Source organism: Pangasianodon hypophthalmus, chromosome 17 (genome assembly GCF_027358585.1).
Source record: "Pangasianodon hypophthalmus isolate fPanHyp1 chromosome 17, fPanHyp1.pri, whole genome shotgun sequence".
NCBI classification, from domain to species: domain Eukaryota; kingdom Metazoa; phylum Chordata; class Actinopteri; order Siluriformes; family Pangasiidae; genus Pangasianodon; species Pangasianodon hypophthalmus.
The window spans coordinates 18,968,802-18,995,862 of record NC_069726.1 but is presented as its reverse complement, the minus strand read 5'-3'; the positions used below and the strand labels follow the sequence as shown (position 1 = coordinate 18,995,862).

Sequence of the window (27,061 nt, the reverse complement as noted above, 5' to 3'; positions counted from 1 at the left end):
CCTGGCCCTCACACACACCTTCACCATCTTCAACCGGCTTCTGCCACAGACTGAACAAAATAATCTTTGTCTCTTCAGTCATGTGATTTTTGAACATGGTCTGGCTCGTGGGGTGGGAAGCGGTAGCTCAGTGGTTACGATGATGTACTTCTGATCAGAAGGTTGAGTGTTCAAATCCCAGCATCACCAAGCTGCCACTGCTGGGCCCTTAAGTAAGGCCCTTAACCCTCAACTGCTCAATTGTATAAATGGACAATTGTAAGTTGCTCTGGATAAGGGAATCTGCCAAATGCTGTAAATGTCATTCTTTTCTACAGGTAAACAGGAAGTATTGTGAGGATATAGTTAGTAAACCACAGTAAAACATTAAACAGATATTGAAAATATAGTAAAAGTCTAGCATCCTAGCACTGTATCGCTTTATATTCACTATATCTCTTTCTCTCCTTTAGGCCTTTAATGAGATCGATATGGAAAGCCATCTTGAATGTTCCTACGATCATCTGGATGTTTATAACGGCCCCAGTGATGCATCACCCAGTTTGGGACGTTTTTGCGGAAGCAAAAAACCACCACCTGTTATTTCCAGCACCAACAAGATGTTTCTGCAATTTTTCTCTGATAACTCGGTGCAGAAACGAGGCTTTGAGGCATCTTTTACAACAGGTGGCTAACTCCTTACTCAGAAATGTTAGCAAGATAAGACAACATTAAACTGACACTTTTTAGTTTATTAATGTAATACCCATTTGTTTGACTTTTGAGTTTTGTGATTTAATTGTAATTGTTCTTCCTCTATGTCATATTTGTTGTACACACACAGCGAGGCCCTTTGGCCCATCCACGATGGCTATTGCAATGCCAGTTCAATGAAAAATCATGGATTTTACCATAATTGCTAAGACTGAAAGATACAATACTGTGTGACAGAAAATTACACAATATGACAAATAACATACTAAATGCTATGCTGAAATGCTAATTGACATATTATTTTTTAATAAGCTGTGGCCAAAAAATTTATATACAGAGGCTAAGACTTAATATTTTGAAACCACAAACTAAGTATCTTGTGGCCATGAATATGTCATGACCACGAACTATGTAACTTTAGCCCACATCGTATTATGTTTTAGCAAAGTCATGCTTAGTACATGGCTTTCGGTTACATATTTGGCACGAACTTGCGAAACTGACTTACTTGGCAGCAACAAGAATTGTGTGCAATATACTGGAAGGTATTTTTATTGTTTTTATTTTTATGGTCTGATAATACAAATAATAACTTTATCTTGTATGTGTTGCCTTTCTACACCCAAAAAACATTTTATAGGAAACAAATACAATATCTAGCATTATTTTGAAGAAATCTGTCCTTTTTTCCTCTTTTCTGTCCTGCAGAGTGTGGTGGAGCTCTGAAGGCTGAGGTGGAGCCTGGAGATCTGTACTCTCACGCTCAGTTTGGTGACAATAACTACAGTGCAGCTGAGGAATGTGAGTGGGTAATTTCAGCTGAGAAAGGATTTGGAATTAAGCTCATCTTCAACATCTTCGATTTGGAGGATGAAGCAGAGTGCACATACGATTATATGGAGCTATTTGATGGAACTGATACTAAAGCACCATGCCTTGGGCGATACTGTGGATCAGGGGTAAGGATTTTATTAATCTCCTTCTTCCTAAAATTCCCTAAATATAACTACAAAAACCTTCATCTCTATTAAAAAACCTCTATCTCGGCCAAAATACCCTTAAAAATATTAGTCTCCCCATAAACCTCCCTCAACAATCAATCTCTCAAAAAGTCTCCCACAGATCCTTCCAAAAACCTGAATCACCCAATAAATCCCTCAATAACCCCCATCTCCATAATATCCCTAATTATTTATTAACCTCCATTTCTGTAAAGATCTCAATCTAAGAACCTCCTTCTTACCAACAAAAACAACTGAAATAGTCATAAAACATTCAGGCCCCATTTAAAATCTAATAAAAAAGCACTTCCTCTAACTTCATCATAATCTCTCGAAAACATTCCATTGCCTGCCACATAAATCTCTCTAAAAATTGACATCTTTCTTAAACGTCCCGTAAAGCCCATACCCCCACCCCCACAAAAATCAAACTGTTTCAGACATAACAATGAAGAGTGATGGCTTCCTGTTGAAGAAATATATACATTTTTTTGTTACTGCAGCCTCCAGATGAAATTTACTCAGCTGGGGATGCCATCACCATCAAATTCCATACAGATGATACAATCAGTAGAAAAGGATTTCACGTCCAGTACACCAGCACCAAATTTCAAGACACATTTCACACCAGTAAGTGACTCAGTGTACTGTGTCATGTTGTTCAGTGTCTCAAACAGACTTTCTGACACTGTGTGACACAATGTTATCTATAGATATAGACAAAAGGATGACGCAGAGCTAAAAACTGTCATATTGTCCATCTTGTTCTCTCTCAGCACATAGTTTAGTATCACTCAACACCAATATCAGACTCAGGTAGCAGATGGATGCTAATATACAGTATTTTGATAATTTGGTTTGTATAGTAAAAGTGATACACAAGTATCACATTAAGTATTCATAATTTAAAATGGATTCATTTTGCTGTTGAACAGTTATGGTACCTGAGCCAAACAATGTCTTTTTGAGTGTCACATGTGGTGATTTACTCATGCAGATGACATGCTGCTAAACTGGAGGCTATAAGCTTTCCTTGCTTGTTAGCTTTATTAGCCTTGTAGCTCCAGTGCAAACCTGAAAAAGCTAATTTCAGGCACCAGACATGTCTTGGTTAATCAATAACATTTAGGGTAATCAATAACATTTAGGCAAAGCCTCTATTGCCCCAGTACTTATTTTATTCATTTATTTATGTACCTTTTGGTTCTCCTAGAGAGACTTATAGCAAAGTTTTATGATTGAAATGGAAAAAGGTTTGGAACTGCAGTGAATTCAAAGGATTAATAAACATTTCCAGAATGGTGTCTGTCTTTCTTATTTCTTATTACTCATTTATCCTGTCACAGGGTTTAGTTCAGCGATCTGCATTCTTTAGACTGTTGGTTCTCTTCAAGCACTTAGACATGTTTTATGCACCTTCCTGAACAGGCTTCTGAAGCTTTTAGAACAGAGCTGAAGTAATTGCTTTGGTACATCAGTACATTTATGTCCTTTACTGTTCAGTGATGGTACTGTAGATGTGCTTTTGTAGTTACGCTAAGTTTGCTCAAGTAGGGGAAAATGTTGTAACATGAATACTCACACTTGGAAAAAATCCATATCTTTCAAGGCTTTTAAACCAAACTGGATGTTGTATACGCCTTGAAATTTTTAAGTAAGGAATAAAACACTGGTATTGTAGGAAAATAATCAATGATAAATAATCAATGAGAAGCGTAGTTACTGTTAGCACCCTAAAGTTGATTGTTTTCCAATCACAGAACATCCCAAAGTGCTTTATTATTTATTTATTGCACAGCAATTTTTGGGACATACTTTTTTATCCATTTATAGTTACTGTTTATATTGTGGAACATATGTGAAAGAAGTTATCTCCTGTTATCACTTACATTATGGCAGCTATAAATAGTAATTCCCTGACCTTTCTTTAACTCAACAACAACAACATTATTGGTAATATGTAAAACAATTTATCAAAGGAAAAAACATCAAATGCTAGGGCAAATATAACATCAAAGCGGAAGTGAAGTAAACAGGAAGCCCAATGGCCCCAAGAGAGACAAACTGTCCGAAAGACTGAAAACTGACCAGGGTCAAAGGCGCAGTGCATTAACCTGGAGCAGTCCCCAAATGACTAAGAAACTGCATTCATTGTATCAATTTTTCAATTCCCAAAGGTAAGGGATTTTTTTAAAAATGGTTTGTTGATTTAGTCGCTTCGGATGGTCTTGATTTCCAGAAATCCCCTCCTCAAGGACACAAGTCAGAGTTGTACAAGCAAATTTATAGGAAAAGATGAAACAGTCATGAGAATGGAAGAATTCAGAATCAGTCATTTGCCCGAAGGCCACATACACACTTACACACATTTCTCACTGCACATGGTACATGTCAGCCGTGTTAAGATCTAGATCACTGTTTCTCACAGTGATTATCAGAAAACTAAACACAGTCATGCTTATTCATCAAGTTACATATGGTTAAAATCATGTCTATTTGGAATTTATTTTGTCTACATGTAATGTGTTCACTACATTACACTCCTAAAGGGTTTGGATTAAAATGAAAACATAGGTGATAAACTGTTTATAAATCCTCAATGAATTCATAATATCTAATAAAGTATCAATAATGTAATGAGCAATAGCATGTTTTAGATGACACTGATATTGTAGGGTAATACAGCTAACAGTAATACCATTGATCTAATGGGTAATTTTCAATATTCTAGATGACATTGTTTATCTTGTAGTATCTACCATAATAGATTTTATTACTGTTCATTGTGTCACACTCTTAAACTCTTCAAAACACTTTTTTTTAACAATTACAACATAAAATATATATTAAACTAAACATTAAAATTAGTGTTAGCCCCACATAACCTGTCATCTCTTGTGCATGTTGAATAACAATGTATGGAACAGCCAGTATGAGCTAGTTATATGTAGAATAGAATAGCATTTTATTATTTATGTAAAAGAGGTAAAGCAATTTTTAACCAATTAAACAAACCATGCTTCTTGTTAACTAGGTGCTTTTTAGTGTTATCTTTATTGCAGTGTTATACTTTCAAATATCAACATCAGACTGTAGACCTCTGCTGATAATGACTTATATAATTTTTAGATATTAAATATGCACCATGTATTTTCATCTACTTTACATTTTTATAGTTATCATTATGTCCTCTTTTGCCTCATATTTGTTGTACTATAAGATGTTTTTTGGTTCTCTAGTAGGTGATATTTATGTAGTGAAGCAATGTTAGTGCTGAGTGAATGGAATATTGTTTTCTCTAAGCAGTCAGAACCTATGACCAAGATGGGACATTTTACACTCAGGACAGGGTTTTAGTCTGGAAAATATGGTACTGCAAGAATCTTTCACATCTTCTCTTTATCCATACCATGACTTTGACAAACATCAGTACACGTCTTGTAATATTTAGGCTCCTTTATATTTATGCTTTTCAGATGATGCACAAATTCAAACTCTGAATTTATTTATTTATTTATTAAATCTGTTGAGTCATCTCTAAATTTTTTCACCTGCTCTAACCCATTATAATTTGTAAACTCTAAATTTGTAATTATAAAACTAGTAATTCAGGACTTTGCATTTCCCTGAGAAACAACAGAATGAAAATCAGCCTAAAGACAGAATACAGGAGAAAAATGCTGCACACGTGTTATTTGTATATATGTTTCTCTGTGCTTTTCTTTTAAATCGTTCTATTCTGTTTAGACCAAATTACCCAACTGTTTTTTTATTAAATGGATTCTACAGATCCTTGGACCTATTACTTATTATGTCTGTAAACTGTGACAGAACAATCACTTGAACAAAGGTAAGTTATCTATGCAATGTAATAACTCAGGCCTTCAATCTGTAGTCACAGTAGTAGCAGGAGAATTAACATTAAATGTAATGGAAATTAATGAAGCTTTAGAGTTGATAGTGCAGTCATACAGAATTGTGCTCCATGCTGAAGAAATCATTGAAAGAGAGAGAGAAAGACAGAATAATACAGTCTAACAAGTTTTCTAATTTGCTTATTTAAAGTAGCTAACAAAGTAACAAATTACACACTTATTAGAATGAGAATACCAGCGACAAAGTCTCAAAACCAGAAGGCGCTGAAGAAAATAACACTTCCGTGTCACTTCAGATTTTGCTTCACTCATTTTAACTCCATAAGGAAAGGTAAAGTAATATTTAATAGAATTTTTAACTCAATTATCGCGACCCCAAATCTGAAATTAAAACAGCAGCTAGATTGTTAGTATTAAATAACGTGCCAGGTAAATCTCGATTTAGTGCCTTTTTAATGGTGTGTATACAGACATGTCACATTTTCCCAAGCCCTGTTAAGTGCAATCAGGTTGTTTGTAATTATGTACAGCCTACATTCTTTGTACATGTCATGTTTCAGAATGAAAAACAGGCCAGTGACAGAAATACTGAAGAAAAATGCCTTCTGCTACACAGATGTTATTTGTGTATAGTGCCTCCAGAAAGTTCTCACTGCCTAGTGATTCCTTTTTTTCTGTGTTGAAACATCAGGTGTAAGTATACTGTATTAGAATATAATTTTTTCTGCTCTTTTTGAAGTGACTCTTTACAGAAATACAATTAAATTCATATGTCTCAGAATTACTTTCAGAATTTACCTCCCTTTCTTTTATCAGTCTAAATTAGGACTGTTTAATTTTCATGAGCACTCACATGAAATATGTTAAACAAGGTACACCTGTGCTAATTTCAAATCCACCTGTGTCCAATTGTATATCAGAGTATATCACTGACATTGGGAGGTCTCACAGCTAAAACAGCAGATCAGATCAGTCCTACTGTCATGAGGACCAAGGATCTGCCCGTGAAGCTTTGAACTGAAGTTGTTAGGAAGAAAAAGATCAGGAAAGCTTTGAACCTTCATAGGACCATTGTGAAATCCATTATAACAAAGTGGCAAAACATGGCACAACCCAGACACCACCAAGATCGGGCCGTCCTGTCAATGAGGACACTGTGTCCCAGCTATGACACTGAATGAGTTACAGAGCTCCACTACCTGAAAAAGGAGAACTTGTGCAGACATCAACAATATCATCAGCTCTTCAAAGATCTGGCCCCCTTGGGAAAGTGACCAGAAGGAAGCCACTTCTAAGAAAGGCTAGCATAGAGGCACACCTGGAGTTTACTAGAAGGCATGTGACAAAATCTGAGAGCTTTTGGAAAAACATTTTGAGCCTATGACCATTAATGATTAATGAAAGATTCTCCCACTGTGCCTCTTTTTTCACAACCTCCCTTCCTGCACTGGCATTGGCTAGTTGTACACCGCCTCTTGCACTCTGAGTGGTTGGTTGTATCACTCCTCCCATGTTCTGATATACTTTTTTTTTTAACCCAAAAGAACATTAAAATATTGAAGATGTAAAAATGGTAAAATGGGATACTAAGAAAACATGCTTGCCAAAAACCCAGAACAAAACAGCATTGCCTTTAGTGAGAGAGTGTGCAAGTTCTAGAGCTACAAACATGTATTAAACCAATTAAGAAAATAGAAAAATGAATAAATGACAATTGATTCTGGGAGTTAATTAAAAAAAAACTAATACTGCACATAAACCTATTACAGCCAAAAGACAGCAAGAAGTAAATGCAGTTATAAAACATAGTATAACTGTCCATATTTAAATTATCATTGATTGTGAATTATGTATTTTATTCACACATCTCCTCATAGAGACTGAATCATGAGCAATTTTTGTTGTATTATTTATGCATCACTTAAATAATATTTCTAACAGTGCACCTATCCACAGTTAATCTTTCACCATGGCTGCAAAAGTGCTGCTCAAACCAATTAAACATTTAATCCAGTTTAGCTTTGTGGTGTGTGAAAGGTGTAAAGGGTTCAAAGGTGAAACATATTAGCCATATCTACTCCCTTACCCAGGTGTTATGAAAGCTAATGCAGTGGCCTATATCTGTAATAAAGAGTGGCATAACTCAGGGATTCTTTCTAGTCTCAAGTTAAAGTTTAATTTCACCGTAACAGATTGACATACTAGTGAGGTTATTGCTACAGTGCCAGTAAGAGTCATTAAGCTAAGAGACACTGGCATGCTCAAAGACCTGTTACAGTCCAGGTCGGAAATGTTCTTGTAACAAATTTAGGCCTGAGGCAGGAGTCTGTTATGGTGATTTGTGACTCTTTGTGTAAAAATCCCAAAGATTTAAACAGATTTTTCGAACTACTAGGACATTCATCAGGATGGTACAGAAGTCAGTGGTGGTGGGTTTGGCGGTGCTGTTAATTGCTGCAGTGGGGACATTTTTAGGTGTGTTTTTTGGATATAGGGGTAACCTTTCACCTGTCGTCATTGAGAGATCATACCAACATGCCGCTGTAGCGGCAGACGCCGGGCCGTGCTCTGAAGTCGGCAGGTGAGAGCTCAACACACACACATTAAATAATAACAAGTCCTGTGAATTTACTGTCTCCAATACTTTCTTCTCCACTATGTTACAAGAATGTGCAGTTGTTACACATGGGCAGAAGTGTGTAGTGGGAAGCAGATTGGCCAACTGATACACACAATGCATATTTATGTTTTTGTGAGTTTTTCAGGTAGACATATCCTATAGACCACTGTAGGTACAGTGGATATAAAAAATCTACACTCCCATGTTAAAATGGCAGGTTTTTGTGAAGTAAAAGAATGACACCAAGATAAGTCATGTCAGATCTTTTCCCACCTTCAGTGTGAAATTGCAAAGTATATAATGGAACACAATCAGAAACCTTTTTAGGGAAAAAAGGAAAAATAAAAAACTTACAATAACCTAGTTGCATAAGTGTGCACACCCCTAAACTACTACTTTGTTGAAGTACCTTTTAATTTTTTATACCACTCAGTCTTTTTGGCTAAGAGTCTATCAGTGTGGCACATGTTGGCTTGGCAATATTTTCCCATTCTTTCTTGCAAAAACATTCTAGATCTGTCAAATTGTAAGGGCATCTCCTGTGCACAGCTCACTTCAGGTCACCCACAGATTTTTAGTTGGATTTAGGTCTGGGCTCTGGCTAGGTCATTCAAAAACATTGATCTTCTTTTGGTTAAGCCATTCCTTTGTTGATTTGGATGTATGCTTTGGTTTATTGTTGTGCTAAAAGGTTAAATTCCTTTTCATCTTCAGCTTACTAGTAAATACCTTATGGTTTTGCACTAAAATTGACTGGTATTTGTAGATATCCATGATTCCCTCCACCTTGATAAAAGCCACAGTTCTGGCTGAAGAAAAGCAGCCCTAAAGCATGATTCTGCTACCACCATGCTTCACCGTGGGGATGGTGTGCTTTTAGTGATGTACTTTTTTGTGCCAAGCATACTTATTGGAATTATAGAATTATTATAAATTTTGGAATTAGTCCTATCAGACCATTACACACTTTTTTCACATGGTTTGGGGTGATTTAGTTGGGCTTGGTTGTTTTTTATGAGAGAGGTTCCGTCTAGCCACCCTACCCCACAGCCCAGACATGTGAAGAATACAAGAGAATGTTGTCACATGCAGAGAGTAATCAGTACTCGGCAGATATTCCTGCAGCTCCTTTAATGTTGCCAAATGGCAGCCTCCTAGTAAGTTGGCAGCCTTGTAGTAAGTTCTTGCCTTGTCCTTTTGTAAATTTGGTGGGATGTCCTTTTCTTGGTGATGTTACTGTGCAACAAAATGCAACTATATGGTGTGTGTATCTGATGAAATGACCAGAGAAGCAAATAGCTGTGTGTGTGTGTGTTTCTGTGTCTCAGAGACATTCTCCTACAGGGTGGTTCTGCTGTAGATGCAGCAATTGCTGGACTGTTGTGTGTAGGTTTGATGAATGCTCACAGTATGGGGATCGGAGGAGGCCTGTTCCTCAACATCTACAATGCTGACACAGGTACACACACATACACACACACAAAAAAAACGCATACACACACAGAGTAAACAATTCCCTTTCCTACTGAACCATCCTCTTACACAGAACACTCACACTAAATCATCCTTAGAACAATAATATGTCTGTCAGCCAATATGTTGGAGTTTAACTGCAAATAGGTATCTAGAAGTTCCGTAACATGAATGTTCTTTCCTTTTAGCATTTTGTTAATATGGTTGAATTATAAAATAAAATGTAAAAAAAACCACTTATTTTAAGACAACAAAAAAATTATTGGGGGACAGGAATCAAAGGTAATATCAAAGGTCAACTACTGTCAGAAATAGAAACTTACTGACACTTTCTGACCAATCAGAATCGAGAATTCAACATTGCTGCAGTATAATATAAAGTAACAAGACGATTTTACCAGAAAAACATTTTGTATGAATGAATCCCCAGCCCCTCTGCCTCCATAATTCCTATGCCAGCTAGCTAGTTATTACATCACTGTCACACCTGAGCTTTACTCTAGCTGCTACCACTTCATCATGGTTGCAGTAAATTATCTTAAAAATTCTAAAAATCAAAACCTAGAGTGACTTTTAGATAGCCTGAATAAATGACAAGGATTAAGAGCCCGAAGAAAGAGTGATGAACAGAAAAGATATGAAGAGACAGACAGACACCATCTTATCACAAATTGATTAGGCTTAAATATCTATTTCACTATGACATGTAACTATGCAACATTTCCTAAATAATGAGGAAATCACCATTAGCCAACAAAGTTTTAGGTATACTGACTGCATTTACTGCTATGTTTGTTAAACTGGCTCATTATCCAACATGATCTCTTCAGGCAGACAGCAAAGGTAAATGTAGAGAATAATCTAAATGAAAACATTTCCATGTGGTTTTGGTAAAATACATGTATGTTTACGTAAAGTATAAATGTCTAAGTATATTATTGGCAAAAACAGTCAATTTTGGCTGAAACTAGATTTTTCATAAATTTTCCAGAAATCAGCCACAGCAACATCTGTTGAGTTTTCTCAGACTGCCACACATATATCACTCAGCACAGGCTCCTTTCTTATATCTAACTTCTGAAAAAGACTTTGTGATTTTTCTTTTTAATAGGAAGAGTGGAAACAATTGACGCTCGTGAAACGGCACCCGCTAACTCCTCTCGGGACATGTTCGGGAACAGCACTGATCTTTCTCAGAAAGGTACTCATTAACCAGTTACATAATCCAGGATCCAGTCTTCAGGAACAGGGGAGCCAGCCAACAGACAGGCTGCATCACAAGTTTAATAGAAAAAAGGGGGGGGGCAGGCTTTAGGATGGTGTACTATTGGGGTGGTCAATAATAATAATAATAATAATAATAATAATAATAATAATAATAATGATAATAATAATTTCAGCTGCAAGCAGCATTTTCGGGGGCCAAGCACCCAGACTTGGTGAGCTGCACATTCACAGACATGCTACAATTGTTGCTATACAATCACAGGAAAGCAGAGCCATAACTTTAGGCAAAGAGATTCAAGAGTGATTTGTAGTTTCACTCATGAGGTGTATGTTTTGGCCACCAAATTTGGTGACGATTAGAAGTGAAAAAAACAGTTTTTGACAAAATCCAAGATGGCGGAAAATCTAATTAGGCGAAAATTGATGTCATAGGGTGCATTGAACTTGTTTTGACCCAGGGAATGCCTGGCTTTTAAATTTTGAACCATGTGTCCAAAATTTAAAAGCCAGGCATTCCCTGGGTCAAAACAAGTGATTGGCCCCCTAATAATAATAATAATAATAATAATAATAATAATAATAATAATAATTATTATTATTATTATTATTATTATTATTATTATTATTATTATTATTATCATTATTATAGAAAGGTTTCTGCTAAAGTTGTTTTGTTTTCAGGCGGCCTTTCCATTGCTGTTCCTGGAGAAATTCGAGGATATGAGCTGGCTCATAAGCGTCACGGCAAGCTGGCCTGGAAAGAACTGTTCATGCCAAGCATCAAACTCGCAAAGAATGGATTTCCTGTGGGTAAAGCTCTCGCTGGAGCAATTGCCAACAACAGAAACACTATCCTCACAGATGAAGAATTATGGTAAGTATCTATGTTCACCAGATTTATTGTAAATATGGTAAAGATTTATGGTAAATATCTATGTTCACCAGATCAATTTTGTTTTTTGTTTCAGTTCTGTGTCTTCTGTGTATCAGTTCTCTGCTTCATGTTTGAACTTAAATTGTTCTGTATATCACTTTCCATATTCTGTATTTTGTGTTTCAATTTTTGTATTTTGTGTTTCAGTGCCATGGTTTATGTTTCAGTTCCATGATTTGTGCCTCATTTCTGTGCTTTGTGTTTCATTTCTGTGTTTTGTGTCTCTGTTCCATGTTTTCTGTGTTTTGTGTTTCGGTTTACATTTACATTTACATTTATGGCATTTGGCAGACGCCCTTATCCAGAGCGACTTACAATAGTGCTTTGAAGTCTATCAAAAATACATTCTGATATTGGCTCGGTAGGTCACAAACTAGGAATACCATCAGTCCAAAACTCTGTTGGGGAGGTTTTTTTTTTTTTTTTTTTTTTTTTTTTTTGTTTTGTTTTTTTTTGTTTTGTTTTTGTGAAAGTGCTAATTTAAGTATTTTATGAAGAGGTAAGTCTTTAGCCGTCGTTTGAAGACTGCCAGTGACTCAGCTGTTCGGACATCTAGGGGAAGTTCATTCCACCACCTTTGTGCCAGAACAGAGAAGAGTCTCGATGCATGCCTTCCTTGTACCCTGAGAGATGGAGGGACCAGTCGAGCAGTGCTAGAGGATCGGAGGGAGCGTGGTGGCGCTCGAGGTGTGATAAGTGCTTTGAGATAAGTGGGTGCTGGTCCGTTTTTGGCTTTGTAGGCGAGCATCAGTGTTTTAAATCTGATGCGGGCAGCTACAGGAAGCCAGTGGAGGGAGCGCAGCAATGGGGTGGTGTGGGAAAATTTAGGAAGGTTGAAAACCAGTCGTGCAGCTGCGTTCTGGATCAGTTGCAGAGGACGAATGGCGCTCAGAGGCAGACAACGGTTCTGTGTTGTATGTCTCAGTTTTATGTTTTGTGTCACAGTTCCCTGTTTGTGTCTCAGTTCCATATTTTGTGTCACAGTTCCCTGTTTTGTGTCTTACTTCCATGTTTTGTGCTTCAGTTCCGTGTTTTCTGTCTCAGTTCTGTCTTATGTTTCAGGTCTGTTTTTTGAGTTTCAGTTCTGTGTTTTGCATTTCAGTTCCATGTTTTGTGTTTCAGTTCTGTTTTTTGAGTTTCAGGTGTGTGTTTCGCATCTCAGTTCTGTGTTTTGTGTCTCAGTTCTGTATTTTGCTTTTGAGTTCCATGTTTTTTGTTTTAGATCTGTTTTTATGTTTCAGTCCTGTGTTTAGTGTCTCAGTTCTGTGTTTTATGTCTCAGTTCCATGTTTTGTATCTTAATTCTGTGGTTGTGTTTCAGTTCTGGGTTTCGTGTTTCATTTCCCTGGTTTGTGTTTCATTTCTGTTTTGTATTTCAGTTTGTAAGGTTACATACAGTATGTAACCGTAGTTCTGTGCAGAACCACCAGGGCGGTATCCTTCAGAACTACTGGAAATTTCTGTGTGCTCATTTCTTTGGCAATGACCTTACATTTCCTTGACCATGACCCCATGTGGATAGCTCTAAAAAAGCCCCCACTATGTCTCGTTCACCCGATCATTCTCACTCACAGAGTATGATAAAACAATGTTTGGTATATAAAATCTAATGAAGGTATTATGAACTCCATGTTGCTACTTCAAAATGTCCAATATTAACATCCATAGCATGTGTCAAATTGCATTTAATGGTGGGAATGAGTCTCTTGATTTGCTTTCAACTTTGCTTGTGCAATAACTTCTTTTGCCCAATGAGTTAACTTGTCTCTAGCCCATTTACAGTGTTCACCAAGCCACACAAACAGCCAGTCAGTGGCATGCCGCTTCCACATAGCATTTGAAAGTCCTCACTTGACACTGTGGGGTCATGTTCACAAGGAGATGACTTTATTATTTGTACTTGACAAGGACATGTAAATCTCTCAAAACACTAGACAAGAGGTCATGACTTGTAATTCCTCACATCCAACTAGGGAAAAAAGAAAAAAAAAAAAAAAAACACACCCTCAACTCCTGTAGACAAAGTAGTACATCTTATCTTTAAATGTGTTATATTGTATATAGAAAGTAATTGCTTTAGATCAGTCAACATACAGACATATTTGCTTGTTAAATCTATTTCATTGACTATAGAATTCACTGTTTTGAGGAGGAAAATATACAACAGTCATGACAGTTAACTTACTAGCTTGTTGCTAACAAAAGACAAATATGGAGGCATCTATGGGGGTTTTTTTGGCCCACTTTTTAGCTTGAGGTTGAAAATGACATTATTCTGAGCTCTGAGTTTCCACTTCCAAGCTAAGTCAAATGCAGCAGTAAAACTGTTTTTGTTTCAGTTTAGTTTTCGTGTTTTAGTTCTATGTTACTTGTTTTCTTATGTTCCATGTTTCAGTTGTGTTACATGTTTCAGTTTCATTATTTTGCTTCTGCATTTCTTGTTTCAGTCCTGTGTTTTAGATTAGAGTTGTGTGGGGATTTTTTGTTCTTGAAATCCATTTTGTGTTTCAATTCCATGTTCAGTTCTTTGTCTTGTGGTTTGGTTCTGTGTATTAGTTTTATTTTCCTGTCTTGTGTCTCAGGTCTGTGCTTTGCATTACAGTTCTGGGCTTTGTGTTTCAGTTCCGTATTCTGTAACAAAAATGGAGATATCTTAAAGGAAAATGACACAATCACCTTCCTTAAACTGGCAGATACTTATCAGCAGATTGCAGAGAAAGGGGCAGATGCATTTTACAATGGAACAATCGCAGAAAATCTTGTCAAAGACATTAGGAATGCAGGTGGGCTTTCCTTCTATAAACCTTGACACCCCCAAGAGGAAGCCACTGGTTTTTCCCTTTAATTTGTCATCCATTTGCTTTTTGAAATTTATAAATAGAGAAAATTAATGTCTGATTATGTGTGTGGGCGTGTGTTTTTAGGTGGCATTATAACTATGGAAGATTTAATGAATTACACTGCACTGTTGGATGAAAACCCTCCGAAAGTATCAGTGGGTGAATTTACAATGTTTGTGCCAGACGCTCCATCCAGTGGCCCCATTCTCACCCTCATCCTCAACATCCTGAACGGTGAGAACACACTTCTCTGCCAAAAGCAGAGAAGCCACTTGACTCAGAAACATGTTAACTTTACTCGTAATGAAAACAAACACAAATTATTTGAATGCATAGGGTCTACTGACTGTCACATACACTAATACATTTTGGGGAATGTTTTTTTTTTAAATCCCATTTCCATTTTGACCATCCTGCCCACTTCCACAGACAATATAAACAATATAAACAAAGTAGTACTGACTGTATGTAGGTCCTATGCACATACATGTATGTCCATGTGCATCTGCATTAAAATAAACACCACATGCCCTGGCAACTTTTTGGTTGTGTCCAACAGGATCCCATTCAGGATGCACACCTCTATATCAGTGCTTATGTGCATCCCGACTGGGATCCTGTTGGGATGCACACCTCTAGATCAGTGTTTGTGTGTTCTGATCACAATCTCTTCCCCTCTGCAGGTTATAACTTCACAGCAGACAGCGTTTCCAACACTGAGAAGAAAATTCTCACATATCATCGTATAGTGGAGGCTTTCAAATTTGCATATGCTAAACGCAGTGTTCTGGGAGACCCCAAATTTCTTAACATCACTGATGTAAGTTCTGATGAAAGTCATCTTAGAACTACAACAACACCTGAAAATGCCTTGCGTGTGTAACTACTACATTTTAAAATAATTGTTACAGTTTTATTGCTAAAAAAAATTAGAGACATCCTGGATACTGCTAAGTAATGACCGGAATGTGGAGTTGAACAATAATTAATACAGCACCAAGAGTAAAAGTATATAGAAAGAGTTCTCTGTAGCTGCCTCAGATTTTACTGTCCCTATTCTGTTAAATGTAATGTTATATTCATATGTTTGATGTACTGCTTTATCACATTACTTTCCCAGTTTATCCAGAACATCACATCTAAAAGCTTTGCAGATTCAATCCGGCAGAAAATCACGGATAACACAACACATAATGACAGTTATTACGAACCCGAATATTTTCTTCCGGAAAATTATGGAACATCTCATATTTCTGTAGTGGACGCGGACGGAAGTGCAGTCTCTGCCACCAGCACCATTAATCAGTAGTAAGTGGCCAGAATACGCCATTTTAACTGTTTACTATAGATAGATAGCTATATAGACTATCTATAATGATAGACTAATTTGGTTCTATGTTCTTATTCTTATTTTGGAAAAAGTATATTTATAAATGTGTGTTTGTAATAATGATGTCTTTTCCTTTTTCCATAGTTTTGGCTCCAAGGTTATGTCCTCATCTACAGGAGTGTTGTTGAATAATGAGATGGATGATTTCAGTTCTCCTCTGATAATTAACGGATTTGATCTTCCACCTTCACCTAATAACTTCATCATACCACGTTAGTAAACTTTCTTCCTAAGATATGCGGAGGAATCCAGAACCTTGATCAATTTACATTTGATGATATCTTGCTTTTTAGATGTTACATGTTTAGTGTACTTAGTACTTCAGTGTACCTAAGCTGAACAAAAAAGAACTGTTACAATTTTCTTTATGTTGCACATGATCTTTGTTTCTAGATAAGCGTCCCATGTCGTCTATGTGTCCTGCTATCCTGTTTGATAAAAATAACAAAGTTAAACTGGTGGTTGGTGGCTCAGGAGGGACAAAAATCACAACATCAGTTGCTGAGGTAAGTTGTTTTAAAGTATTAAAGAAAGAAAGAAAGAAAGAAGTGAGGGATGAAAGAGATTGCAGAAAAGAAGTAGGAAGATGAAGAAGCAGTGTGACTCTACTGCACTCACCTCACAGAAGCATTGTTCTGTTCAGAAGTAATGAACAGAAGGCGAATTTTGCAGTTAATTGATATAGATTTTTTGGTAAAGTAACAATTGTGTTTTAGGTCATTTTAAAATCACTGTTCTTCAACTACGATCTGAAGAAAGCCGTTCTTGATCCCAGAGTTCATCATCAGCTCAGTCCAAAATTCACTGTGTTAGAGCCAGATTTTGACACGGTGAGTGAAAACATCCATTAATTACTAGCACTAATGCAGAACTGTATTTTCTTTGTCTATACATTTACAATGTGGAAATTAACATTTGAAAAAGAAGACACTGGATATATATTGCAATATGAATTAGGAGTGGTGAATATGAATATCAATATGAATGAAATCTTACAGTGTAATTTCGATTATTGCCACAAAGAAAACCAAATTATACAAAATAGCAATTAAATAAAGAAGCCAAAATCTTTGTGGGAACCGCTCACTGTCAGATCCTACTGTGATTAAATGAGCGTCACACTCATATGTGCTTGTTTAATAATCCATTCCAAAATCATCATTAATATGGAGTTGGTACCCCTTTGCTGCTATAATAGCCTCCATTCTTCTGGGAAGGATTTCTACTATATTTAGGAACGTATCTGTGGGAAATTGCACACAAGAGCATCCATGAGCTCATGCACTGATGTCAGATGAGAAAGCCTGTCGTGCAATCAGCATTCCTATTCATCCCAGAAGTGTTCAGTAGGGTACCATGTCTTTATAGACCTCGCTTTGTGCACAGGGGCATTATCATGTTGGAACAGATCTGGGCTAAGCCTGTTAGCTCTAGTGAAGGGAAATCATAATGCTGCAGCTTACTAAAAACTCTCTAGACAATTGTGTGCTCCCACCTTTGTGGCAACAGTTTGGGGAAGATCCACATATGGATGCAATGGTCAGGTGTCAATATACATTTGGTCATATAGTGTATATTAAAGGCAGGTGCGTTGGAGGTTACAACTGTTAAACCTATAGACAAAAGACTCATAGACAGTGCAACTATTAACTGTAAACTTAAATTTTTGGTGCCTGACGTGCCTAATTAGAGTGATAAAAACATAAATTAAATTAGAAATTTAATTTAGTCAAATTAAATTAGATTTCGATTGTTCCAATAAAAAAAAAGTCATTTGATACATTTCTCAATTTACTAAACATTTAATAATATGTATTTCTTGATTCACTTGTTACTATTTCTTAATTAGAATTTCAAGTTTTAGAGTATTCAAAATTAAATCATTCAAACAAAAATGCTGTTATACATTATGTTCAAAAACATTTGATTGGCAGTATGTTTCCAGGTGAATTTTAAAGACAAGAAAATAGAAAATTATATTTTTATATTGTCTTGATAAAGTACCTTCATTTCTTGTGTATATGTAAATATTATATGCAGCGTGGATAATTCAGTCTCCCTGTGCAGGCTGTAATGGATGGGCTTATTAAGAAAAATCACCTGATTGAGATGTTGACATCAACGGGTGCTGTGGTTCAGGCGATCCTACATGAGGAAAACCATCTATTTGCTGAATCCGACCCTCGAAAGGGAGGATACCCTGCAGGATACTGAGGCTTCATTTTGTTTCCTATTTATCCATGATGTGTCCCATCATCTGTTTAGATTTTATAGCATTAGTGATATTAAAATGATCAGACTGACCTTAAAGAGTTTCATACTGTCATACGTGTGACATCACAGACTGAGGTTTAAACCAGTCATCTGAATAATGTCTTAGTATGTGATTTAACACATTAAACTTAAAATTAATGTTTTAACCCTTAATGATTAAGACACATTTACTTCTTTTTCAGTTTTTATCATATCCCTGCTTTTAGTATAGACTTGTTATGAGTATGTACAAGCAGATAGTGTGATGCACCAAACACTGTGGTTTCAAAAAGTCATTTTATTACACATGTAAAAACACACACGTGTAGATTGTTCCACATAATGTTCCACAACACACACATTTATACCACTTAAGTGATAACAGATTATAACCAGATTCAAAAAATCAAGTCACATTAAAAAATATAATAAAAAAATCTATAATATTTGTAACTATTTTAGTGCCCACTACGAGTGCAATATAGTATATCTTTTTTTTCTGATTATGCTTATTTCCTTTAATGGTCCTGTAGTATTGTCAATGCTATTTTAAGTGTCTAAGTCAACAATGATGTACTCCATGGGAAAGCAAACAACAATAACTGCATGGCTACTATAAACACACAAAAAATAAGGCTAACATTTAGGCTAATGCAAAAATGAACAATGCTTGTCAGTTGGCTGTGTAAGTCCTGCTAGATGCCAAAAGAAACCCCTATACTTTAAAAAATATATATGGTAAAGAAGTTTAAAAATCAGTACAAAACCTATAGTTACATCACGATTATGCAAAATTATACAAAACAGTATTAAACATCATACAACATATAAGGCTACATGAAAAATAGTCTAAATAATGTCACATTTACATTCACTTTAGGCACAGTCTGCTGTTTGGCTCAGTTTGGTTTATTTGCTGCTCTGTGTGATGTTTCAGCTTTTCATGGTGTACTTTTTTGTAGGGTACTCAATGATAAGTTTAACTCCAAGTCTGTATCAATAATATATATTACCTTAGACGAACAGAACAGAATCTGCTGCTTGATTTTGAAATTTTTTTCCAGGTTAGTTTTTTTCTGTGAAGTAGCTCTGCTTCAGTTCAGTTGCTTCTTGTAGTGATTGCATTTCATCTTTTGACCCTTGCCTCCTGGATTTGCCCATTGTGTTTGATAATTCCCCTCCTTACAACCTTGATTTTTGGACTTGATCAGTAACCTGATGCATTTCCTTTTTTCCTACCATCAGAGACAGCAGTGATGCAGCCATGCTCTTTCATTATGGCGTTCACAACATTAAAGGAAAATTTATTATCTTTTACATCATGTCCGAAAGACTGCATGGCATCCTTCATCGACTGTAAAAGAAAAAGAACAGTAATGTTAAAAGACAAAAAAAGACCTTCTTATCAATGGGAATTTAGGGAAACAGCCAGTTACAACTAAGCATGTGTCGCTAATATTCAATATGTGATATTTTTTGGACACATAAAAATATTGTCACTTCTCCTGCATTCCATTCAGGAGGTGGCTCCCTAGGTAGGCAGCATTTTTATGCAGCATACACCCCATTCAGGAGGCAGAATCAGGATAGCCTGTTTTTTGTTTGTTTTTAAAGTGTTTTTAAGTATGTTATAATATAATTTTTATAATATATAATATTATTTGTGTACTGGACAAGAGTGAACATGAAAAGCAAACATTTTTCAATTTCACATTTTTCAATTTTTTCAACATGTTTGTTGTATGTATCGCATCACATACATAACTAAGCCGAGAAGTTAGCAAAGTACAATTTAACAAATGTCACAGTGTTCTTTATACTTTACAGTTTGAATGCTTGAATCATATTGGTCAGAAGGTGTTGATTAATTTTCTATAACAGCACAACTCTGACAGTACTTCTGACAGTACTTCAAATCACAGATTTATATTAAAGTGCTCGTTTATAGAAGGAGTGTCCACCTTGTGTCAGTACTTTGTAACAGTCAGTCTTATTAATTTCAAGAGAGAGAAAAAGGAGAGGCTGATGAGTGAACAGTTGTTTATAGCTGTTACAAGTGATAACGAAATCTAATTTGTTTTGTGGATATTCCACAATATTAAATGTAACTATAAATGATAAAAACTATGATGTGTTTTTCTTCAATTAATAAGAAATTCAATCTTTGGAAAATTGCTGTTGTATAAGACGAATAAAACATTCATTACTTAAAATGCTACCCAATGAGAACAGACAAAACTAACCATTAAGTCAATTACAAGATAATCTGTTATAGAGGTCATAATCAGCACAGATTCATTTACGTTCAAAATGTGCAAATATAAGGTACAATCCTGTATGTGCAACTTCTAAAAGGCAGTGGTGTAAATAAAAGAGTAGTGGCATTACGGTCAGATGTATATTAGAGGAACAGTAGTAATTTTAACCTTTTCAGAAATCATACCTACCTTATCAAACCCTTGCTCAAACTCCACTGAATTATCTGAGCTGACAAAAACCACTTTGTCTTTGATGGCATCTTCCAGGTTCATCCCAAACCACAGTTTGTTCATTATTGCCTGTATAAAAAGTGAAAAAAAAAAAAAAAGAACATTTAACAAAGAATAAATGATAAAAAAAAATCATATAAAAATTCTAGAACATTTATCAATCTCTCATGATGTAACTTTATGAGTTTATTTACTTAGTCATAAATATATTCTTTATTTAGAATTTGAGTCCAAAATGTCAACAAGCATTACATAAAATGATAAAAGCTTAAACAATGTACGGTAATCATTAATGAAATGACTAACATAAATCACATAACTACATTATACCTTTATTAAACTTGGTAAATTTTACAGGATATATAAAACAGTTTTTAAATTATACACTTTACCCAATCACACATTCTTTTTCCTAAACCTGCCCTGAACATTCTCTGTAATATAAATGTGAAAGTTTTCTAATTTCTCTGAAAGAGTTGTAACTGTTGGCAAAATCCTTTTTTTTGAGCTTGTTGTTATCTTAAGTGTTAGGATAGAGATAGTGTGTGTGCGCTGTGTTTGTGTGATTTGTGTGTGCTTTACCGTGGCCATGGCGGTGATAATCTGACTCCCTCCAGATCCTCCAATAACTAGAACTTTCTCTCTGTGCTTTGAGTGGATAATAACAGGTGACATGGAGGATGGGGGCTGTTCACCTACACAAACACCCAGATACAGATTAATTAAAGCTAAAAAAAAAAATAGCATGATTAAAAACCCTGGGATTTCTTTATATTTATCCAACAGGAAATGATGACCAAATAAAAGCTGCAAATGAGGATGCAACCAACTGATGGAGTGAGGTTTAATGGTTCAGGAAACAATGGAACTATAAAAGGAAAATGAAGGACAGAAGGACCAGATGGTGCACAGAGTATGACGGGTTAACAGGGATAGAATTAGGGTGTGCATGTGTGACAATTCTTATCATTACTCTATTACTACTATTATTATTATAACTATTATTATTATTGGCTAGGAAGCAGTTTACCTGCAGAGACAGAATCGGCTTTTCCGCAGAAATCCGCTAGCTCGTTGTTCAGTATGATCCCCGTTTTAGGAGAATAGATGCCTGATCCAAACCTGCACAAACAGGAAAAAACCCACATAATTAAGTAAACAATACCAAATATTAGCATCTGATACACACATTGTCTAACTGCAGTACTCACAAGTGATTGATGGTGCTGGTGACAGAAACGGCTGAGCCATCACTTGCTAGAACAGAAACATGCGTTGTCCCGAATCGATCGGTGGAGGGGGTGACATTGTAGTAAGACACCGGGTGTGTACCACTGCTGCTGATCATCGACCTGATGTGATCAACAAAGGCTGAATCCAACAGATGTTGTGTCTGAAACAGGAAATTTGAGAAAAGTAAATGGTGAACAACCAAAATGAGCAAGCAGAAAGTTATGAAAGCCCAAACTGAACAGACAGGAAGCCATAAAGAAACTAAATGAGCAATCAGTCAAAAAGAGCAAAAGTAATCAACCATATAGTGAAAAAATTTCAAATAAGCAAATCACAACTAGTCTAAATGACAGGGCGGTAACCCTGGGCACCTGGGACAAGCAGATTTCATGTCTAGGCTTTTTTTTTTTTTTTTTTTTTTTTTGTAGTTGCCTGGAGAACAAGTAGGTTAAAAAAATATTTTAAAAAATCTACTCTCTACTGACTACTCATTCCAAATCCCACAACCTGGCTACACTACAAACATCAGCCGAGGCAGGATCTGGCTGATTGTATGTGGCAAAGTAATGTGCAGAAATCATGTATCTGTATTAATGCACTTAACTGGGTCGCCATACATTAGTTGACATAACAGAATGGCTCACACAGTAGTTATAGCTGTAACAAGAACAATAGGTTAATATTAATGCACTCCTTCGAATACCTTATTATATAGGCCAAAACCCTAACAGGACCCAACCCCCCCCACACACACACCGGAACCCGGGAGCATTCTTCTGGGCCATAACCCTTCCAGTCCACCAAGTACTGGATGTGCCCACAGACTACACGAGTGTCCAGCAAGCGGCTGACAGTGTACTGCATTGGCAGTTGGCCTGGAGCTGCTGGCCCTGAAAGGCCTTTGTAGAGCCCGCCGCACTCTGGTCCATGTGTGCCGACAGCGATGGACAAACCTCTGTGCTGAAGGGACCCCAACCTTGGGCTCCTGATCCAGGAACAGCGGAGGCTGGTACCTGGCTCTCAAATGGGGACATCCCAGTAGAAGAGCAGCGTAGAGTGTTGTGCGCATACTCTGCCCACAGGAGGTAGTTGCTCCAGGAGATTGGGTTAGGCGGCAGAAAGTTGTCTCTAGGTCCTGGTTCAACCTCTCCACCTGGCCATTGGAATCGGGATGGAAACCAGAGGAGAGGCTGGTTAATGCGCCAATCAGCTGAAAGAACACCTGCCAGAACTGGGAGGTAAACTGTGGCCCTGAGCAGTCACCAGGTCCTGTGGGAGACCATAGACTCAGAACACATGCATGCACATTAATTCAGCAGTGACTTGAGCAGAGGGAAGTTTAGGTAAACGGATCAAAATGCATGCTTTGGAGAATCTATCAATTAAAACAAGAATGACAGAGGTACCTTGAGAGGTGGGTAGTCATGTTATGAAGTCTAGTGATATGTGGGACGATGGTCGCTTGGGGATGGGTAGTGGATGCAGTAGTTCCTGGGGATGTTGTTGGGGATCATTGCGCTGGGCACAGGTGGTACAAGCAGCCACAAAATCCTGTGTATCTGCTTCCATGATGTGCCACCAACAGCACCTCTCGATGAAGTCCAGGGTCTGCATAGCGCCTGGATGACTAGTGAGGTGAGAACCATGCCCCTATTGCAGTATCTGGGCATGTACGGAAGTAGGGATAAAAATTCAGTTGGGAGGACCTCCTGGCTCTGGCTTTCCCCACCGTGCCTGTCAGACAACTGTCGAGATTACCCAGTGAACTGGGGCTAAAATGATGGAACTAGGGATAATGGGTTCAGGGTCTCGGGTTAGCTCTGGTGGTTGAAATAGTCTGGAAAGGGCATCTGGCTTGAAGTTCTTGGAACCAGGCTGGTAGGAGAGGGTAAATTGGAATCTGTTGAAGAACAGAGCCCCCCTGGCCTGACGGGGGTTTAGTCTCTTGGCCTGCTGGATATATTCGAGATTCTTGTGGTCAGTCCACACAGTGAATGGTTGTTGGGCCTCCTCCAACCAGCGCCTCCACACCGTCAAGGCCAACTTGATGGCCAGCAGGTCTCTGTTGCCACCATCGTAATTCCATTCCATGGGGGACAGCTGGTGTGAAAAGAAGGCACACAGGTGGAGTTTGTCAGATGACTGCTGAGACAGCACCCCTCCAACACCCAGTTCTGAAGCATCCACCTCCACGGTAAAGGGGAGGGCTGAGACATGCAGGACTATGATTGGAGATGAAGTGAAGGGCCTTTTGAGCTCAGAGAAGGCCTCCTCTGCTTTGGAGGTCCAGATGAACTGGGAGGAAGATTTCTTAGTCAGTGCTGTGAGGGGAGCCACAACACAGCTGAAAATGTGGATAAACCTCCGGTAAAAGTTCACAAAGCCCAGAAAGTGCTGAACTTCTTTCACAGAAGAGGGTGTAGGCCAGTCTCTGACTGCCTTACTCTTCTTGGAGTCCATCTGGAGACTGCCCTTAGACACAATGAACCCCAAGAAGCAGACCTCTGTGGCATGGAACATGCACTTTTCCGGCTTTATGTACTTTATGTACTTATGTCCTCAAGACTTGCTGGACATGAGTGACATGTTCATGGAGCAACCTGGAAATTATGAGGATATCATCTAAGTAAACAAAGACAAAGTGGTTGAGCATGTCACGCAGGACGTCATCGATGAGGGCCTGGAAGACTGCTGGGGCATTCGTCAGGCCGAACGGCATGACCAGGTACTGAATGCAGTCTTCCACTCATCTCCGTCCTTGATGCGGACCAGGTGGTAGGTGTTACTGATGTCCAATTTTGTATACGAGATGGCTCTTTGCAGTAGCTCAAAAGGTGTAGACAGGACTGGAAGAGGGTAACAGTTCTTGATAGTCACCTTGCTGAGGACCCGTAGTCTACGCAAGGGCAAAGACCTCCATCTTTTTTTCTCCACAAAAAAGAACCCTGAATCTGCCAGGGAGGTGGAAGGGTGAATGATACCAGCAGCCAAAGAGTCTCTGGTATATTCCTCCATGGCTTTGGTCTCAGGTCCAAAGAGGAAAAAGATTCTTCCCCTAGGGTGGCTAGTGCCTGGGAGCAGGTCAATGGAGCAGTTATACGAGCAGTGAGGAGGGAGACTGGTTGCTTTCTTCTGGTTGAGTACCTCCTTCAGGTCATGATACTCAGGAGGGACTCTGGACAACTCGGGAAATTCTAGAGACTCAGGAGATGAAGGCAAAGGTGTGGGGGAAAGGCATGTGGCAGGGCAGGTGGGACCCAATGCACTAACCCAGTGGACCAGTCTATGTGAGGGTTATGGCAGCTTAGCCACAGGAGGCCCAGGACAATAGGAAACTCAGGAGAATGAATAAGGTGGAACTCCAACTTCTCTTGGTGGTTACTGATGGACAGGCATATATGAGTGGTAAGGAACACTACCATTGCCCAGGGGTCTTCCGTCCAGGGCAGTAACCATTAAGGGTGGCTCAAGGTTGACCAGGGGAGATTCTTGGCATGGGACAAGTCCATGAAGTTGCTGGCAGCACCGGAGTCCACCAGAGACTGAAGGGTGTGCTGTTGTCCACCCCACGAAAGGGAGGTGGAAAGGAGGACCCCAAGTGGAGAAGACCCCGGGGTGAAGGTTGGTTCCCATCACAGTCCTAACCCCACTCTGGATGGGACTGGGCTTTTTCTGATAACTCAGGGCAAGTGGATCTGAAATGACCTGGTTTTCCACAGTAGAGGCAACACTTCTCTCACATGCTCCAGTTCCACTCAATCTGGGACAATCATGTCCCTCCTAACTGTATGGGTGCCTCTGATAAATTGGAGGCTTGTGAGCTATCTAGAGGCAAAGTCCAAGACCTGATCTTGAGAGAACGAACGGAAGAACAGCGTTGCCTTTGTCTCTCATGGAGTCAGGTGTCCAGCTGTTCAAGTCCCTCTCTGCATCCCTTGAGGGGGGGTTCAACCTTGATGGGGTCTGAGAGACCATTCTGGAATGCCACGATCAAGACTTCTAGGTTCCACTGGCTCTCAGTGGCCAGTATACAGAAGGTAATGGCGTACTCAGCCACACTACAACTGCCTTGGTGGAGCTGGAGAAGTTGTTTGGCAGCCTCCCAGCCACTGACTGGATGGTCAAAGACCCTTCTCATCTCCTCTGTGAACAGGTGACCCTGCCCCTCCCAAATGGCTGTGGTCCAGGACAGTGCTTTCCCAGTGAGGAGGGTGACGTATGCAATCTGGTGAGAAGGGTAGCCGGATGCCTGGCGCTCAAAGGTGAGGGAACATTGGGTTAGAATCCCATAGCACCTTCCTGGATTCCCACTGAACTTTTGAGGGGCAGGTAGGCATGGCTCAGCCGTGGGGATTGGTAGAGCTTGAGCTAGGGAGTCCTGAGGGGTTAGAGGGTTGCTGGGGCCTGTTGGTCAATATGTGTAGAGTGACCCCACACATGTTGCAAGATCTGGGTCAGCAGCTGCTCGTGTTGCTGTATAGCTGCTCCTTGCTCAGTTAGTGCTGTCGTGTGTCTTCCCATTGTGGCCCCTTGATTGGCCAATGCAAAGTGAAACTGGACGGTGGACTCTGGGGAGTTCTGCTCTGCCGGGTCCATCTTGATGGCTGAGTGCTGCTATAAGGGTTGATGACCCTGGACAGGAATTGAACCCTTGTCATGATGATCCAACAACTTAACCACAGCAGGCTAGGCTGAACTCAATTGTAGAGAAACTCCAAGAGACAGAGGTGGGGGAATAAAACAGAAAAAATCTTTACTTCAGAAAGATTCCCCAAAATGGCAAATAGAGATTAAAAAACAATCCAACTGCAAAACAGATGAATGTAATTCCAAAAAACAAGTAATAAGGCAAAATTCGCAAAAATCCAAAGAGGCCAAAATTAACAAAAAGAATCCAAATGGTGACAGTAACAAAAGATTCCAATAAGACAAAACATATAAAATATTCCAAAAGTCAAAAAGGAAGGCATGAAAAGATGGTTGGCTAGGTACTTACATGAGGATCATGAGGACTCAGCAATGAACAAAGAAAAG

General features: G+C 38.3%; 3 protein-coding genes across 3 annotated transcripts in view; 2 read left to right on the top strand and 1 right to left on the bottom strand.

Moving 5' to 3' along the window:
- bmp1b (bone morphogenetic protein 1b) overlaps positions 1-3,017 on the top strand; it is a 28,249-nt gene extending 25,232 nt beyond the window's left edge. Inside the window, exons 18-20 of the mRNA XM_026942724.3 lie at positions 453-666; positions 1,402-1,652; positions 2,198-3,017. Coding sequence (XP_026798525.3) covers positions 453-666; positions 1,402-1,652; positions 2,198-2,332 — 600 coding nt within the window. The 3' untranslated portion in view covers positions 2,333-3,017. The remainder of the gene's footprint in view (positions 1-452; positions 667-1,401; positions 1,653-2,197) is intronic.
- Positions 3,018-7,745: 4,728 nt separating this feature from the next.
- ggt1b (gamma-glutamyltransferase 1b) lies at positions 7,746-20,255 on the top strand. Its single transcript, XM_026942609.3, has 12 exons — positions 7,746-8,150; positions 9,518-9,648; positions 10,774-10,863; positions 11,571-11,763; positions 14,445-14,605; positions 14,747-14,896; positions 15,346-15,482; positions 15,783-15,970; positions 16,137-16,264; positions 16,446-16,558; positions 16,769-16,882; positions 18,120-20,255. The coding sequence occupies exons 1-12, from the start codon at positions 7,978-7,980 to the stop codon at positions 18,264-18,266; spliced, it is 1,725 nt and encodes a 574-aa protein (XP_026798410.2). The 5' UTR covers positions 7,746-7,977; the 3' UTR covers positions 18,267-20,255.
- ggt5b (gamma-glutamyltransferase 5b) overlaps positions 18,584-27,061 on the bottom strand; it is a 27,543-nt gene continuing 19,065 nt past the window's right edge. Inside the window, exons 9-13 of the mRNA XM_026942610.3 lie at positions 22,006-22,187; positions 21,825-21,916; positions 21,377-21,489; positions 20,753-20,863; positions 18,584-19,659 (exon numbers count right to left, since the gene is read on the bottom strand). Of these exons, the coding sequence (XP_026798411.1) occupies positions 19,513-19,659; positions 20,753-20,863; positions 21,377-21,489; positions 21,825-21,916; positions 22,006-22,187 (645 nt within the window). The 3' untranslated portion in view covers positions 18,584-19,512. The remainder of the gene's footprint in view (positions 19,660-20,752; positions 20,864-21,376; positions 21,490-21,824; positions 21,917-22,005; positions 22,188-27,061) is intronic.